This window comes from Sarcophilus harrisii, chromosome 4 (assembly GCF_902635505.1).
Source record: "Sarcophilus harrisii chromosome 4, mSarHar1.11, whole genome shotgun sequence".
In the NCBI taxonomy this organism is placed as follows: Eukaryota; Metazoa; Chordata; class Mammalia; order Dasyuromorphia; family Dasyuridae; genus Sarcophilus; species Sarcophilus harrisii.
Genome location: NC_045429.1, coordinates 305,036,282 through 305,054,315, shown reverse-complemented (window position 1 = coordinate 305,054,315; position 18,034 = coordinate 305,036,282). Strand labels below are relative to the sequence as shown.

The 18,034-nt window shown below is 33.7% G+C and overlaps 1 protein-coding gene across 1 annotated transcript in view; it reads right to left on the bottom strand.

Annotated features, from left to right (window-relative positions):
• RNF213 (ring finger protein 213) overlaps window positions 1–18,034 on the bottom strand; it is a 174,073-nt gene that overhangs the window by 102,538 nt on the left and 53,501 nt on the right. Inside the window, 5 exon segments of the mRNA XM_031965590.1 lie at window positions 6,192–6,372; window positions 9,136–9,258; window positions 9,371–9,469; window positions 10,899–11,060; window positions 13,699–13,849. Coding sequence (XP_031821450.1) covers window positions 6,192–6,372; window positions 9,136–9,258; window positions 9,371–9,469; window positions 10,899–11,060; window positions 13,699–13,849 — 716 coding nt within the window.

Sequence of the window (18,034 nt, the reverse complement as noted above, 5' to 3'; positions counted from 1 at the left end):
CTCAGGAATTTTTCAACGTCCTCAATTTTTTTTCTTCAAAGGATTACATTCTGATTTGCTTGGTTGTAATCCTAGATCTTTTACCTTCAGAAATATCATGTTCTATGTATTCTGCTTCTTTAATATGGTAACTGTCAAGTCTCCCGTGATCTTAACTGTGGCTACATGGTATTTAAATGGTTTCTTTCTGGCTGCTTGAAGTACTTTCTCTTTGATCCAGGACATCTGGAATTTGGCTAGAATATTCCTGGGAGTTTTCATTTTGAAATTTCTTCAGTGAGGTAATTGGTGGATTCTTCCAATTTCTATTTTACTCTATGGTTCTAGGATACGAAGAAAGTTTACATTGATAATTTATGATATCCATGCTCTTTCTTCGATCATGGCTTTCAGGTAGTTTAATAATTCTTAAATTACCTCTCCTCAATCTATTTTGTAGGTCAGATTTTTTCCAAATAAGATATTTCACATTTTCTCCCATCTTTTCATTCATATGACTTTTTCTGTTTCTTGATATCTAATGAAGTCATTATCTTTTACTTGCCCTTTTTAAGGAATTATTTTCATCAGTGAATTTTGTACCTTTTTGATTAACTTTATTTTTTAAGAATTTATAGGGACAGCTAGGTGGTGCAATGGATAGAGCACCAGCCCTGAAGTCAAGAAGACCTGTGTTCAAAGCTGGTCTCAGACACTTAACACTTCCAACCTGTGTGACCCTGGGCAAGTTACTATATATATAAAATTATATATATATATATAATTTTTAGTTTTTTTTCTGTGCTTTTACCAGACCAAATTGTCTTTTCATTATTTTCTTCCTTTGTTTTCATTTCTTTACCTAATTTTTTTCTCTGTCACTCTTGTTTGATTTTAAAAATCAACTTTTAGCTATGCTAAGATTTCTTGTTGAGCATATACCCAATTTACATTTTTTTTCCCCACTGAAGATTTGTCAGTAGCTGTTTTGACTACATTGTCTTCAAAGTTTTTGTCTTGCTCTTCTCTGTCCCCATAGTAACTTTTTATGGTCAGGTTGCATTTTTTTAGTTGTTTTCTCATTTTTTCAATCCTATTTCTTGATTTTGAATTTTATCTTAAAATTGGTGGTGGTGGGAAGGTGGAGAGGAGGAATTGAAGGAGAGAAAAGGAACTGTCTCAATCTTCAAAAATTTTTGCACTGCTGTTTTTAGAACTAATTCTGGAGGTTTGAAATCTTTCAGTGCTTCTAAGGTGGAAAGGTGTCGTCATTGCTCTCTTGGTCGGCACTCTTGTCCTTGCCTAGGAAGGATCCTTGATCCTTGAAATTACAGTTGATAACAATCCTCAAGGTCCCTGATCCCTTGTAACAAAAACCAATATTTCCCCTTCAGGGTTTCCACTCCTTTTTTGATTAAAAATATTCCTCTTCATCTTTGGACTGTGATCCCAAATTCAGTAATAAGTAAACTGTTGCCCCTCAAGGTTCCAACTCTCTCTTACCCCAAAGTGTTCCTCTCAGCCTTTGAACTTTGATTCAGAAGTAGATAGAGGTAATGGAGTTTCCAAACTTGTCGGGTCACAAGTTTGTCTTGTAATTTGTTTCTCACCAATTGCCAGGTCCTAGCTACTTTTCTGTCACTAACGCTACCTACTTCTACTATTGGTATTTCAGTCATGTAGCTTTCAGGTCAGCTTCCACTCTCCTCTCACAAATCCCTCTTCCTAATCTCCTAAATTGCCGTAGGCTAAAAAAATTTCTCTTTTTCAAATCTTTTTGTTGGCTCTGCCATTCCAGAATTTTATTTGAGTTATTAAAGTTCTTTACAAAGGAAGGTTGGGAGATCTCAACTGCTTGCTGAGGTCCACCCATCTCTATAAAATTTTTATGAGAATAATCTATGTGAATTAAAGGTATCCTTTATCAAAATGAGATATACCAAAGATATCATTTACCCATTGTGAAGTATTGCTGACATTTTCCACAACACAATTCAAAAATAAAATGATTAAAAGGTATAGAAAACACAAGATCTCTTTTTACTTGATGTTTGTTGATTATTTTTAAAATCTGATTTAATGACTAAAACACAGTCTTAAAGACTATATCTTAACAAGATATCTTGCAAGTAAACATTAAGACCATATAAGATTTCCTTATGGATAAAACCACAAAGATAATATTTATTCAACAATCTTTGATTATCAATGTTAAATGAGACACAGAAGAAAATATATGCTCAATTTTCACTTAAATATAATCAATCAGTATTTTTCATTGTCAAAGAATATGTCCTGCAAAGAATTCAAAGAGTTAATTCTACAAGTAATAGTGAAATCTTTCAGGAAGGGAGGTGAACCTGTCATGCAATGTGAGCAAGAAAGATTGTCTGCCTATGTGCTGCATTGACATTCAGAAAAAACAAAAAGATTTCGATGATGTACTCCAATATGTTGAACTTGCAAGAAAGATAGGGAGAAAAATCACACACATACATACACACACACACACATCACAAAAAAAATTAGTGAATCAATTCAGATTTATACTAGTGAAAGATGTATGTGAGTGAGTACATGTTAAAATTGAATCCCATGGATTTAATTATCATTTCTATGCTGATGATTCTTAAATCTACTTATCTATTTCTAATTTCTCTATAATTTCCAGTCTCAACTCCAACTGTTTATTCAATATCTGTAACTAGTCTTCTTTAGTAGAATGCTTTCTTTTATTATCCATACTCTTTTACCAATATTCAATCTCTCCTTTTCTACTGACTGCTTGCCTACAAATACACACACACACACACACACACACACACACACACACATCTTTCATCCTTCAAAAAAAAAAAAAAAGAAGTCATCACTTGTTTGGTCCATCCCCAGTACCAATAATTATCAACCCATCTTTTCATTCTTTCATTTCTAATAATCCTGAAAATGTTGGCTACAATCAGTTTTCCACTTCCTTTCCTTGCCCTCTTTTTAACTCTCTGCACTCTGGTTTCTGATTTCATCATTCAATGAAAACACAGCTCTCTGTAGAGTTATCAATAGTCTCTTAATTGCCAAATCTAATGACTATTTCTTAATCCTCACTCTTCTTGAATTCTCTGCAGCCTTTTATATAGCTAATCTCTTTCTGCTCTCTGATTCCTCTTCTTTGTCTAACTGTTTACTCCTTTTTAATTTCCTTTGATGGATCCAGATTGTACCCACTAGCCATGGATATCTGCCTAAAGATCTGACATACTCATTTCCCTCTATACTATTTTATTCACTGATTTCATCCGCTTCTAAAGTTTTAATTATCATTTCTATGCAGATGATTCCCAGATCAATTTATCCATTTCTAACATAACTCCTGTTCTTCAGTGTCACATCTCCACCTGCCTACTGGATCTCAAACTGGCTATTTCCTAGACATATTACACTCAACGTATACAAAACTGAACCTTTTATTGTTCCACCAAAACCTTTCCTTCTTGTAACTTCCTTTTTACTATAAGAGGGCATCATCATTCTCATAGTCAGAAAGGCTTACAGGTTAGGTATCATTCTAGACTCCTCACTTCCAATCTACTGCCAAGTCTGAGTGTTTCTACCTGGGCAACACATCTTACATATGGTTCCTTCTCTCCTCTAATTACTACCATTATCCTGCTGTAGGGCCTTATGACTTTATACTTTGTATATTGTAATAACCTGTAGGTTGTTCTACCTGACTTGGGTCTCTGCTCACTCCTGTCCATCCTTTATTCAGTTATCAAATTAACTTTTCTTAAAGAAAAATCAGAACATGTCACCCTATCCTCTGCGTAGTACTCAAAAGTTCTTCACAAACTAGACCCCAGCTGCCTTTCCAGTCTTCCTAAATCTCCTCCTCTACCTACTCCCAATCTCTAATTCAGTGACAGTGGCCTCCTTTTTGTTCTTTGCATATTCCCAGGTTCTGGGCATTTTCACAGGCTGGCCCCCATTATTGGAATACTCTCCTGCCTCATTTCTGTCTCCTGTTTTTCTAGATTCTAAAAAGTCCCAGCTAAAATCCTACCAAAAATCTTTCCTTTCTTTTTACAACCTGGCCTCTTCCAACCTTTCCAGAACTCACTCTTATACTATAGTCTCTTCCACGTACTCAACAATTAAAAGACTTTTCTTCAAACTTGACACTGCCATTTCCTGATTCCAGGTCTTTTAGTGACTGTCTCCTATGCAGAAATTGCTCTGCTTCCTTACTTTTTCCCAGGCTTATCAGAAAACAAAAATTCCCTTTCATCATTTCTTATAGCATAATAATATTGCATCAGTTTCCAATTGATAGGTACCTCCTCATCTCCTGCCACTACAAGAAAAAAAGCCATAAATAATTTTGTCCATCCTGAGTTAAGAGTTTGTTTTGTTTAGGAATAATTCCTCTCAGACTCAGGAACTATATGAGCAAAACTGCAAAACACTTTCCACACAAAAGTCAGATCTAAACAATTGGAAAAATATTAAGTGCTCTTGGATAGGTCAAGGGAATATAATAAAGATGATAGTATTCCCTAAACTTATTTATTTATTTAGTGCTATACCAATCAGACTCCTAAGAAACTATTTTAATGACCTAAAAAAATAACAACAAAATTCATCTGGAAGAACAAAAGGTCAAGAATTTCAAGAAAACTAATGGAAAAAAAAAAAAAATCAAATGAAGGTGGCCTAGCTGTACCTGATCTAAAACTATATTATAAAGCACCAGTTAGCAAAACCATTTGGTATTGTCTAAGAAGTAGCCTAGATGATCAGTGGAATAGGTTAGGTTCACAGGACAAAATAGTCAATAACTATAGCAACCTGGTGTTTGACAAAACCAAAGACCCCAAAACTTTTGGGATAAGAAGGCACTATTTGACAAAAACTGCTGGGAAAATTGGAAATTAGTATGGCAGAAACTAGGCATTGACCCACACTTAACAAAGATAAGATCAAAATAAGTTCATGATCAAGGCATAATGAGATTATAAATAAATTAGAAGAACATAGGATAGTTTACCTCAAACCTGTGGAAGAGGAAGGAATTTGTGACCAAAGAAGACTAGAGTGATCCTTATTGATCACCAAATTGAAATTTTTGATTATATCAATTTAAAAAGCTTTTGTACAAACAAAACTAATGCAGACAAAATTAAAAGGGAAGCAATAAACTGGGAAAACATCTTTACAGTTAAAGATTCTGATAAAACCCTCATTTCCAAAATATATGGAGGACTGACTCAAATTTATAAGAAATCAAGCCATTCTCCAATTGATAAATGGTCAAAAGATATGAAGACAATTTTCAGATGATGAAATTTAAACTATTTCTAGGCATATGAAAAGGTATTCCAAATCATTATTGAGCAGAGAAATGCAAATTAAGACAACTCTGAAATACCATTACGCATCTATCAGATTGGTTAAGATGACAGGAAAAGATAGTGACAAATCTTGGAGGGGATGTGAGGAAACTGGGACACTGATGCATTGTTGATGGAGTTGCGAATGGATCCAAACATTCTGGAGAGCAAATTGGAACTATGCTCAAAAATTTATCAAACTGTGTATACCCTTTGATCCAGCAGTGTTACTATTGAGCTTATATCCCAGAGATATTAAGAAGGGAAAGGGACCTGTAAGTGCAAAAATGTTTGTGGCAGCCCTTTTTGTAGTAGGCTTTCTAGCCACTGGAAATAGAATGGATGCCCATCATTTGGAGAATGGCTGGGTAAATTGTGGTATACACCCAGCAAAAGATCATTGGTAAATGAGTATAGACCACAACATGGCATTTACACTCTGTCATTGTTTGCTTGCATTTTTGTTTTTCTTCCCAGGTTATTTTAACCTTCTTTCTAAATCCAATTTTTCTTATATAGCAAGACAACTGTATAAATATGTATACATATATTGTATTTAACATATTCATGTATGGGACTACCTGCCATGTAGGGGAGGGTGGAAGGGGGAAACTGGAGAAAACAAAACAGAAGTTTTTGCAAGAGTCAATTGAAAAGTTACCCATGCATATCTTTTGTCAATAAAAAGCTATAATTTTTTAAAAAAGGAATAATTCGTCTCTCTACAGAAAAAAAAAATTGTCATGCTGATGTTATAGACTAAGATTTTTTTTCCCATCATAGTCAAGAGTATGTTAAGCTAACAAAGCACACATTAGAACATACCATATAGGTTGAAGAGATGTTTACTATCTGGCCAGGTAAGCAGATGCTGCAAAACGTCATCCAAATCATCTACTTTTTTCCCATCTTTTTCTGGCCAAGACTTAGAAATTACAGCAGAAACAAGAGTTCCAAACTTCCTGAGGTTGTGAGAATATAACAGATCAAGGATGTTGGTCTGAGACTACAAAAGAAATAAAACAGAGAAGAGAAAAACAAAATGGGTCTTAGAAAAAAGTAAAGTCATTAACTTAAAGAAAATTCAGGAGTCTAAAAGAAAAGCTATTTAACATTGGTCAATAAGCCATAAGGAAAGTAAAATTTGTTTGCTTGAACTCATCTGTTTATGTGTGCTGCCTCTCCCTTTCTCTTATTACTAGAGATATGAAGACTTGAGGGGGGAAAAAAACTCGATTTTGGAAAAAATAACCATCTCAAAAGTTTTCCACTTTCCAGTCAAAAAATAGATTAAAAAATGAAGGAGAAAAAAAAACAAATGCATGCAATTCTTTATTAAATTTTTAGAGATTTGGGGCAGCTAAGTGATGCAGTAGATAGAGCACCAGTCCTGAAGTCAGAGGACCAGAGTTCAAAACTGATCTCAGATACTTAACACTTCCTAGCTGTGTGATCCTGGGCAAGTCACAACCCCAATTGCTTCAGCAAAATAAACAGATATATAGATAAACTTTTAAAGGTTTTCTTTGGATATTCCTACTTATTATATAGAATCATCTTAATGAAAAAAAGTTGTTGTTATGCTTCATTATGTATGTATATCAAATCTGTAAAGAGTGTTTCAAACTAAAATATAATATTAATTTTTTCCAAATTTTCGTCCCTTGCTTCATCTTACTCTTTGAATCTTCTTTCTCACTGTCTTCAAAATTTTGGGAAATTTTTCTCCCTAACTATAAAATAAATTTGTATTCTGATGTTTAAAAAGTCAAAGAGAATTCTACATGAGAAAATATGGAGACAAACATACTAATACATACATTTTTGTAGACTATAAATTGATCAACTATAACGAAAAAAAATTTGTAATTAATTTCTTTTTTAAAGGGATAAATTTTCATAGACTCTCAGAAATTTTATTACTAGGCAAATACAGGAAGGACATTAAAGACAGAAAGAAAAGCCCCAATTACAAAAAAAAAAATAGTCATAACTTATTTGTTTTAATAAAGAACTGGAAACAAAGTGTCCATCTAATAGGAGATGCTAAATAAACTGAAATATATAAATATAGTTGAATATTTTTGTGCTACAAGAAACACCAAATAAGAATTTAGATAAATACAGAAAAACACACTGAACTGATATAAAGCAAGCAGAACTAGGAAAATCATATGCACAATGACTATACCAATGTCAATAGAAAGAACAACAAAATAGAGAAACCTGACCAAGTTTTGCACTGGAGAATAGTAAAGAAAAACGTACCTTCCTATTTGCAATGGTGGTGAACTACTAGTGTGGAATACTGCATGTACTCTCAGAAATAGTCTAGGTATTCATGGGTTTTGCCAAATTGCCTTTTTTCTCCTTTTACAAAATTTTTGTTACAAGAGATGGTATAAGTAGAAGGGGCGGGATATGAGGGGGGTGTAAGAAAATGAGATGAACCAACAAAAAATATCAGTTAAAAAATTAGCTACAGATAAATCTCTAGAAGAAAACCCTTATCAGTTGCCCTTATTGAAGGAGAAAACAAAATGGTGGATAATCTAACATGAATAAATTAAACAAAGCATACTATATTGATTTTTAGAATTTGCTCAAGAACTTAATTTTCATAGCAATTCTTTTGATTATAGCAATCGTTTCATAAAACAATAAAGGAAACCTGGGAATGAACATGAATATGAGCTAATGCAAAGTGAAGTGAACAGTACTGGGGAAACACTGTAAAAAAAACTGAAAAAACATTGTGAAAATTATATTGGAATGATAATTATAAAAGACTTATCTATGCTGATCAATACAATGAATAAAATGATCTGTGCTACTTTTAAAGGACTCATGATGAAAAATTTTATCCACCTCCAGAGAAAAAAAACTGGTGAACTCTAAAGTATAAATTGGAACTTATTTTCTTTCACCTGATTTTTTTCCCCCTGCAACATGGCTAATGTGGAAATGTATTTTGCATGACTTTATAATATAATGGATATTAGTTCTTGGCTTCTCAAATGAGTAGGGGAGAGATAAGAGGAAGAGAGAGAATTCAGAACTAAAAATAAAAAAAAATTTTAAATAAATTAAAAGTTTTTTTAATGCAACATCTTTTCTATTTCATTAAGGGAAAAAAGTCAGATCAGCAGACCATTATTTTCCTTAAATTATTAAAACAAATAAAGTGAAATGCAACTAAAAAAAGATATATCATCTGCCTCTATGACTTAAGAGTCTCTAAGCCAGGGGTCCTCAAACTACGGCCCACGGGCCAGATGCAGCAACTGAGGACATTTATCCCCCTCACCCAGGGCTATGAAGTTTCTTTATTTAAAGGCCCACAAAACAAAGTTTTTGTTTGTACTATAGTCTGGCCCTCCAACAGTCTGAGGGACAGTGAACTGGCCCCCTATTTTAAAAAGTTTGAGGACCCCCTGATAAGCTCTTCATGGATAAGTTTCTCTAGACATCTAAATCAACCTACATTTGAAGAGAAAATAAGAAGTAAATGTGTACTTCAGGCATAATCTCTCATGAGACTTCTACTATTAGAAATAATTTAACAGAAGCTGATTAAAATATATATATATATAGTAAAAAGATGTGAAAGGTATTTGGGACAGACATGGTAATTTAACAGAAATACTATTTACACCAAAGAGAATCCATCAGTGGAAAGATAATACAAACTAGTGAAAAGTTAATATTTTCATTCCAGAAGATAGCCATAATCCCCAAATATTTTTCTGTTATAGGTGTGGTTGGCTACCTGGCAGACTGGGCTCACAGCTTCAATAGCACAGGTCTCAAAGCTCTTAGCAATACAGCTTTCTACTTTTTTAAGGTGGTCATGATAACTGCAGTATAAGATGATCTGCTGAACTGGTTTCTCCTGTAGGAACATAACATGAGATTTAAGTGGAATTAAAAGCTATCAAGAAAGAGGTTAAGTTATAGCAAATGAGTGTTACATTACCCAAAAAGAATCCCAAGAATCTTAATACCTGTTTTATTCTTCCTTCCATTTCACTAAGTAATGACTTTTTCCATTCCTCAGAAAGATGCTCATTAGGAAAGTTGATTTTTACAAACTCACTCCAAGCCTACAAAACATTTACAAATGTATATATGCAATGGTAAACATGTAAAATACAATTAAAATACAACAACAGAGTACTGAATGATCACATATTTAAAACTAAAAGAGACCTCTGAGGTCACCTAGCATCACCCTTTCATTTTACAGCTGAAGAAACTGAGAGTCAAGAAAGATTGGATAGTAGAAGGGCTGGAAGAAAAACAAATGAGACATACACATGTATATGCCTCCTCTACCCAGAAAGGTAGCATAACATAGCAGAAATGGAAAGTGACCAGACATTAGGAAGCCAAGGTTATATAGTTCTAGCTTTTTCACTTACTAATCCTATAAGCTTGAGCAAATCACTTGTCTGAAATAGTTTCCTTATCTTTAAAATGGAGATACACCATCCACCCCAACTACTTCACAGGCTAATTGAGAAAACAAATGAAGTAATATATATAAATATAAAAATGTGTAATGAGAACTATATACATACATATTATAGTTTTTATCTTGAAAAAGCTCTTAATTTCACTGTCCTTCCCTTCAATTATATTGCTAAATATTTTCATACCTTTACTTTCCTTTACTTTATCAACAGATTTCTGAAAACACAGTACTGAAACTCCACTTTTATTTCTCCACTAACCATTTACACCTTCATCCTTCACTTTAGTTTTCAACTCCCATGACTCTATTGAAACCATACTTTTAGAAAGCCACTTAATAACCAAATATATTGGCCTTTTCTTCAGTTTTTATTTGACTTCTCTATAGCCTCTAGAACTCTTGACCAATCCACTTTTTTGAAAAGCCCTGTTTTCTTAAGAAGAAGACACTCCACTGGGTTAGTTCTCTTCTGACCTATCTAACTGATCCTTCAGTATCCTATTTCTTCTTTCTCTTTTTACTCTCTTTCATGGCTATCTCCTGGGATTCCATTTTTCTCTCCAATGTAGATGATTTCCTAATCTCTCTCCCCAGTTCCATCTCCTATTCTAACCCATAATTTCACATCAACAACTACTTGATCAACATGTCCACATGGATATAACTCAATACTTCAAAATTCTTTGTACATTATTTCTCAATTTCTGTCACTATCATTTTCGTGTTCACTCTTCTCTTTGTCTCCTTATATTAGGAACCAAGTTTTAGACATTCTTTTTTGCTGTTGTTATTCTCAATTTTTTAAAAAGTATTTTTATTATGAACTTATGGACAAACTCAAACATACATACAAAGAACAAAAAAGGATTATAATTTCTTTCTCTATGAAGTTTTTCTTGACTCACAAAAATTTAATTCCCAGCAGCCCTCTAAAGGAGTTCCTCTGCCTCCAGTCTCTCTCTCTCTACATCTAAATCCTTGTCTAGGTTCCACAAATACAGTTTTGATGATGTTACCTATCCTACTCAGAAACATTTGCTGACTCTAGAAATACTTACCATAAGCTCATCAGTATAAGAGAAACGTTTATTACACTGCTTAAGAAGGCCTTCTTTTAAAATGCTCCGGAACCAGTTTTTGGTAGTGGTCAGAGTTTCTTGAAATAGTTCTTTCACAGAAATGATGTTCCCATTTTCATTGTTTACCTTATTTTGGGGATCCTAATATTGCAAGAGAAATAAAGATAAATTGTGTTAAAATATATAATAGTGCCAAGTTTTCAAGAGGTACTTAATGAGTACTCAAAACTGAATTTATATCCAAATATCTATGTACAAACATATTTACATCAAAACAGCTAAATCTGAAACATACATTAAATCCTCTGGAAAGAAAGGAGAAAATGAAAAGGGACTAAGATAGGCAAGAATATAAAGGAAAGGAATGTGTGGTGATGCTATCCCAGAGAAATAAACTTTCATATTATAGAAACAAAACTCCCAGTCATGAAAAGGTTTCTTAAAGAGAAAAAAGATTTCTTAGAACCTCTTCCCTCTAATTAAGGCTTTAGGGTTACAATTAGCCTTGAGAATACAATGTTGCGATGGAAGGAAGTAAAGTGGATTAGCAGAACAGGGGAAAATATACATTCTTAGCTGAGGTCAGAAAAAGGATATGCTTAATATCCCTCAATTCAAGAAACTTTATTAGTTATACATGTTTTGAACTCACAGTGGTCAGGAAACCAAGGACTAGGACACCCATTGTGTCCCTCTCCCATCATGTTATATCAGGCAAAAGCAGAAAAACAACCTTATTTTTCAGCCTCCACTTTGCTTCTAGGGAAGAAGATTCCTAGGGTTCCCTTTTTTCCCCATTCTAAAGCAGACCATGGTCTCCTCTTATTAATCCCCAGATTCAAAGATCTGGATCCTCTCCTTCAAATAATTAAGATTCACACCTTGTCCTAATCTAGTAGCTTTCAGATTTTGGTTTCAGCATCCCATATTCCTTAAATTTTTTTTTTTAATAAGAAAGTTTCCTTTTATGCTTTCTTTAATATGGCTTTTAGAACATAATTTTGCTGGTTCTTTTTTTTTTTTTAATTAAAAAATGCAATTATTTGTTTACGCTGATAGCTCTCATGGTAAAATGTCTATTGTATTCTTATTCATAAACAATGTAAACAATTTATTTGTAAATAATTTGCAAAAAAATTAAACAATAAATTAAAATAATTTCTTTGTAAACAATTTTAAACAATTAAAAATTCTGCTATATTTATCCTGTTTCAAGATGAAAATGTCATCAAACCATGTTTTTTTATTCATTTTTATTTCTCTACTCCTATATTTCCAACATTTTAAAGATAAAAAAAAAAGAAAAATCTATTTAGAAAAACTGATAAGACAAAAATTTGGCCTATCAAATAAAACTATCTTTGATATGTTAATAGTATTTAAATTAAATTACTAAGGATATACAAAAAAAATAGTTGATGTTGTTCAGTTATTTCAGTCCTGTCCAATCCTTCGTGATCCCAATTGGGGCTGTCTTGGCAAAGATACTAGAGTTGTTTGCCATTTCCTTCTTCAGCCAATTTTACAGATAAAGCAACCAAGACAAACAGGGTAAAGTGGCTTGCCCATAGTTATACAGCTAGTGACTGAGGCCACATTTGAACTCGTCTCCCTGACTCCAGAGCAGATCTATGTCAAGAAGAATTGGATAGAACTGAAATGACTGTCAGAATGATGTAATAGAATTGTGTCCCCCTAATCTTTTAGGGAACTTAAATCTCAATCCTTCCAGACTCTGGGAAAACTACCTGGTTCCCCCAGAAAACTCCCACCTCCAATTGATCAGGGAATCACTTTGGTAGCCACCGTTATTGATTTGGAAATTAGCCCCTAATTGCTCCCTAGCCCCAAACTACAAAAGGTAAATAAAATTCAAGACTCTATATCCCAGACTGCTCTATTTTCCTAATCAGGAAAGGGCCCACTGAGAGAAAGAGTTTCTCAGTGAAAATAAACCCATTTTGCCAAATCTTGCTTGAAGATTGGGACTGGGGGCCTGGGGATCCCCATCACTGTAAGGATATCCTCACCCCTCAATATCATTTAAAGAACAACAAAAAGAATTTCCTAACACCAAGCCCAATACTCTATTCACCATGCCACCGAGCTGCCTACAAATAATAATCTACTGTCATGCTGCTAAGACAACAATTTATTGCTTTGCAACAATGTCCTTCAAGACTAGGCAAGGGACAGCTTATGGAGCCCTGGAATCCTAAGGACCTGACTTCAAATCCAGCCTCAGACACTTGATGTACTCATTGTTGAACCCTCAGTAGTCATTTAACCTCAAATGCCTTAAGAAAAAAAAAAAAAAAAACAAAAAAACTTTAGTTAAGTCAATTAAACTTTTTGGTTTGTTTTCTTTTATATTAAGTGAAGAGTTTGAATAAGAAGATACATTCTGTATTAAATGGATGGACATTCTCTAGATACAATATTCACTAGCTACAGAGATCTTATAAAAAAAAAAAAGGATTATAAATAAAGGGGGGGAAATCTTGCTGATGTTCTCTAAGAAATACCATGTTAGAAAAAATTATCCTAAGGTATCCTTGAACAAAAGTAAAGAACGTGCGTAAGCTATAATTTAGCAATTTGATAAAACAGCAATTCACATTTAATGTTACTTTAAAGTTTGCCTTTCCTCTTCTTAAGAATAAAGCAAACAAGTGTTGTGATAATCCTTATCAAACTATTCCCTTTCTTGAAAAGGTCAGAAAATAAGAAATGACATATCTCTACCATCACATATAAGTTATAAGAATACTTCACTTACCCCCAAAAGTGTAAGTCTGATCATCATAGAAATAATCTTTGCAGATAAGACAGGCAATCCACAAAATTTTAACACTTCTGTTTTCTTGCAAACAACTTCATGAAATTTTAAGCAGACTGTAAAGTAGGGCTCTAACATGTGTACCTGAATCCTATAAAAACAGGAGTTAAAAGGGGAAACTGTTAAGGAAGCATGACAAAGAGAATAACGGAACATTAATTCTCAGGATTCTGATTTCTTTATGTGAGAAAAAAGATAAATTGATAGACCCAACAAGTTATTTTATCACATATTTAAATATCTGGAAAAATGATTCAGCACCCTATAAAGATCTAAATAAGCTAATACAGAAAATTCTTTTATTTTTCTTTGGTAGAAATGAAGAGGGGACCCTGAAACTCTGAAAATCCTTAAACGAGAAAATCTCCTTCAACTCTGCCTCAGTGAGGGACCCCACCCCAAGGACAAACAGTTGCATCTTTGTTATCTAGGTGGGGTCAGCTCAGTCCTGAAACTCACTGAATTCAATTCAAATTCTAGCCCTAGATGAAACCCAGCCAGGAGTCAACTTGGGACTCCACCCACGGGCCCCCTTTAGCTAAATCTCTCATTATAAAAAGAGCCAAACTAAAATCCTCTCTTTGCAGAGTTTCCAAACACGACATGCTATGCTATGCTTGGCATGCCAAGGGCCTCTGCCCAATGGAATACTGTTTCCAGTGATATCTTTATCCTCTCTTTACCTCTTTACCCTCACTTATTTCCCTAATTAGACTTTAACCTTACTTCCAATTCCCATAATAAACCTCTTTTATCAATCTAGGTTTTCAGGTCTGTAAATTCCTTTACAGAGAACTTCCTGTGCCCCAAAACTCCCTACCCTTGTGCCGAAACCTACCCTGAACACCAAACCTGCCACTAGACCTCATTTAACCCCCTGACCACCAGAAACCCTAATTTCATTTGGGTTCCCCAAATCTAAACCTCATCAGATACAAGATTTAATTTTTAAATAAAAGATCTAAGTGTTTCTGAGCTGGGCTGCTTGGTTCATTTTTAGTACACATTTTGGGGCAGAAATATAAGATTTTATCCTCTATCTTAAAAATAGAAAATGATTAATAAATATGGGGACAGAAAGTAGCTTAAGAGAAAGAAACAATAGAGGAAGAGGGACACGTCTGTACTTTCACTTTCAGTTCTAAGATTATCTCAAATGTTTAGTCAAGAGAAATCAAAAGAGTTGGCTTAGAACTTTTAGCATTACCTTAAGAAGAGGCAATGTAAAGGTGGTTAAATAGACAGAATACCTAACTGGGAAAGCAGAAAGACCTGGATTCAGATTATCCCTGAAATATGCTGACTATATAACTCTGATCAAGCTACTTTACACATTCAGATTCTATTTCTTGATTTATAAATTGGGATAATTTATAATTGGGATTATATTATTTATATCATTTATAAATTGGGATAATTTAAGGATAGCACCTACCTCACAGAATTTTTATAAAAAGAAAATAAGCAAATATATGTAAGTCCTACAGAAATCAGAACGAAAAGTAATAGTAATAGGTTTCATTTAAATGTATTTTCATTAAAAAGTTACCTTTATTTTTAAAAAATAAGTTTTACTGCTGTATTTACATTCCCTTAATCTCCCTGTATATATACATATATATAAATAATCTTCCTTCTCTAACTAGAGCCACATCCTTAACAAAGAATGTTAATAAAAGAGATAAAAGTTTGCAAAACTAAACAACATATTAATCAAAGTATGGTAGAATATGATGTGCTCCACATCCATCTCACCTCTCCAATTAAGAAATGCAGTCTCATGGAGACCCAACTTTGATCTTAATAATTACATAGCATTCAGCTTCTATATTTTGTTGCTATTCTTTCCATTTATACTGTTATGTCATCACGTTTATTGTGTTCCTGCTTTTACTTCATTTTGTTTCAGTTTATCTAGAGTTTTCCTCCCTTCTTTTCTTCACAGCCTTTATTTCTATCTTTTCTTTTTGCCAGACTAGTGCAATATGGGGAAAGCTCTGTGTGTGAAAGCTCCTTCATTCTCAAAGTGAACCAAAGCTATCATGAGGGTAATGTCTGGATTTGCAGATGTGAGTGAAACGAGAAACTGTGGACTTCTCAGAATAATAACCTTGGTAGTATAAACTCAGCATTAAGGATCCATTTAATTATGAAGGAGAAGAGCAAAAATTTACTCTTCTACCAGAAAATACCTGAAGTATTGACCCTTTTGACCCTTGTTCAAATGCTAGGGAAAAAAAAACCTGACCAATTATTTAATGGCCTGGACATATTTGAGAAGTCTCCAAACTGGCTATCTCTATTTGTTGATTGAGAAAAGCCGGAAGTAAAATACCTAATAGTCCTAGTTATTTTAGAAACTTTTAACCCCTCTGGCTTAATCGATTACTTACCTCTAAGTAAATCTCCTTAGATACTTTTGACCCCTCTGGTTTAATTGTTTATTAAACCTTTGAAGAAATATAGACATCCCCCCTTTTTCTTAATAACATTTCAAAAAGATTTATTGCTCAACCAAGACTCTGGTACCACAAAAGCCCATCAGTATTTCAAAGACAAATAAAGGAATAAAGGTCGAGTTTGCCAATAAGGATTAACAGATGGATGGGCAAATAATTTCTGTATAATTTTGACTATATAACTATGTTCCTTACTATTGTAAAATTGGCTTTTCCTGTTCAGACTTAATGGGAAAGGGATTGCTTGCTTCTCAGAGAATCTAAATAAAGAAAATTTTCTTTTTGTACCTAGAGAGGCCTTTGAGTAGTCAATTTTGGATTAGGATCTTTGCATCCCACACACATGTAAGGAAGAGCTATGCAAAGTCATCAGCTTCATTTGGTGGTAATGGAAAAGGATGTAGTGGGTGGCCTTGACTTTTCAAAATTAAGGTCTTAGGAAAGGTCTTAGGTCTTAGAGTGTCTGACACCAGATCCATTCAATGACTAAAAGTTAGGTAAGAATTGAGACAAAAAATGGCTAATTTACCATCACAAAGTTATCAATGTGAGAGGGGAAAACTCTCAAGTTGCTGCCTGGAACAGAAAACAACTGTTATTTATATTCAGTCTAAGCCTAAACAATGAACCACAGAAGGTTGGTTTGTACTTTAATGATTCACTGGTTATTCAATGAAGGCCAGAGTGATTTGAGTTTAAAGGCACATTCAAGTAGCTACATTTAAAATATAAAGTTTTCTTATTTTTAAAGCCCCTCTTTTCAGAGCTATATTTCAATAAATAAAAAATGAGGAGCAGCTAGTTGGTGTAGTAGATAGAGCATTAGCCCTGACCTGACTTCAAATTCGGCCTCAGATACTTAACACTTCCTATCTGTGTGACCTTGAGCAAGTCACTTTAACCCCAAATGCCTTAGCAAAAAGAAACCAAAAAAAAAAAAAAAAAAACTGTACAGAACATTTTTGAAAAAATATCTATCTATAAATACACACATGTAAAGACAATGAAGAACAAGAAAAAGAAGATTAGTGTTTCTCAACTTGTGCTTGAATTGGCAAACTGGTTCTCCAGAAAGCAGATAACATGATGAAGACAGTATAAAATATTCTTTTAAGAACCCAATTCATTCTTCCCACAACTATACATAGCATCCATGGGAGAAGTAAGCTCAAATCTACAACATAATAGTAGTGATATAAATTGAGATCTTTTGGGGAGAAGTGTTGGAGAGGGCCTGATATGAATTATGTCCCCTTTAATCTGTGGGAGAAAGGTGATTTGAGGTCTCAAACTCTCTTCTAGGAGGAACACAGCCTTCTGTCCATAAGGGAAATCCCCAAGATAAATAATCTCATTCAATTTTGAATTGAATTAAATTGAATTAAAAATCAGTCTCTCAGATTCATCCAGTGATAGGCCCTCAGATCAGGGCCGAAGATCAAAGCAACCCAAATATATCGAGCACGCTGTATGCCCAGAAGTCTTTGAAGAAGTCTTAACAAGATTTGCCCGCTAAGAAGCATACTGTTTTCTTAACTACCTTTACTATTTCATAATCAAAATCTATTTGTCTTTCTAGTTTTGGCCCACTGATGAAGATATTTTCTTTTCAGTGTAAACACACCTTTGCTAATTCCCAAACAGGATGCTGCCCACTAGGAAAGCTGTCTTCTTAAGTGTAAATAAATTCCCTTTTGCCACACAGATATCAGGTTTGTGAATTCTTTTGCAAGGAACTGTGACATGAACCAATCCTCAATTTTCTTTTTTTTTTTTTTTTTTTTTTTTTTTTTTTTTTTTTTTTTTTTTTTTTTTTT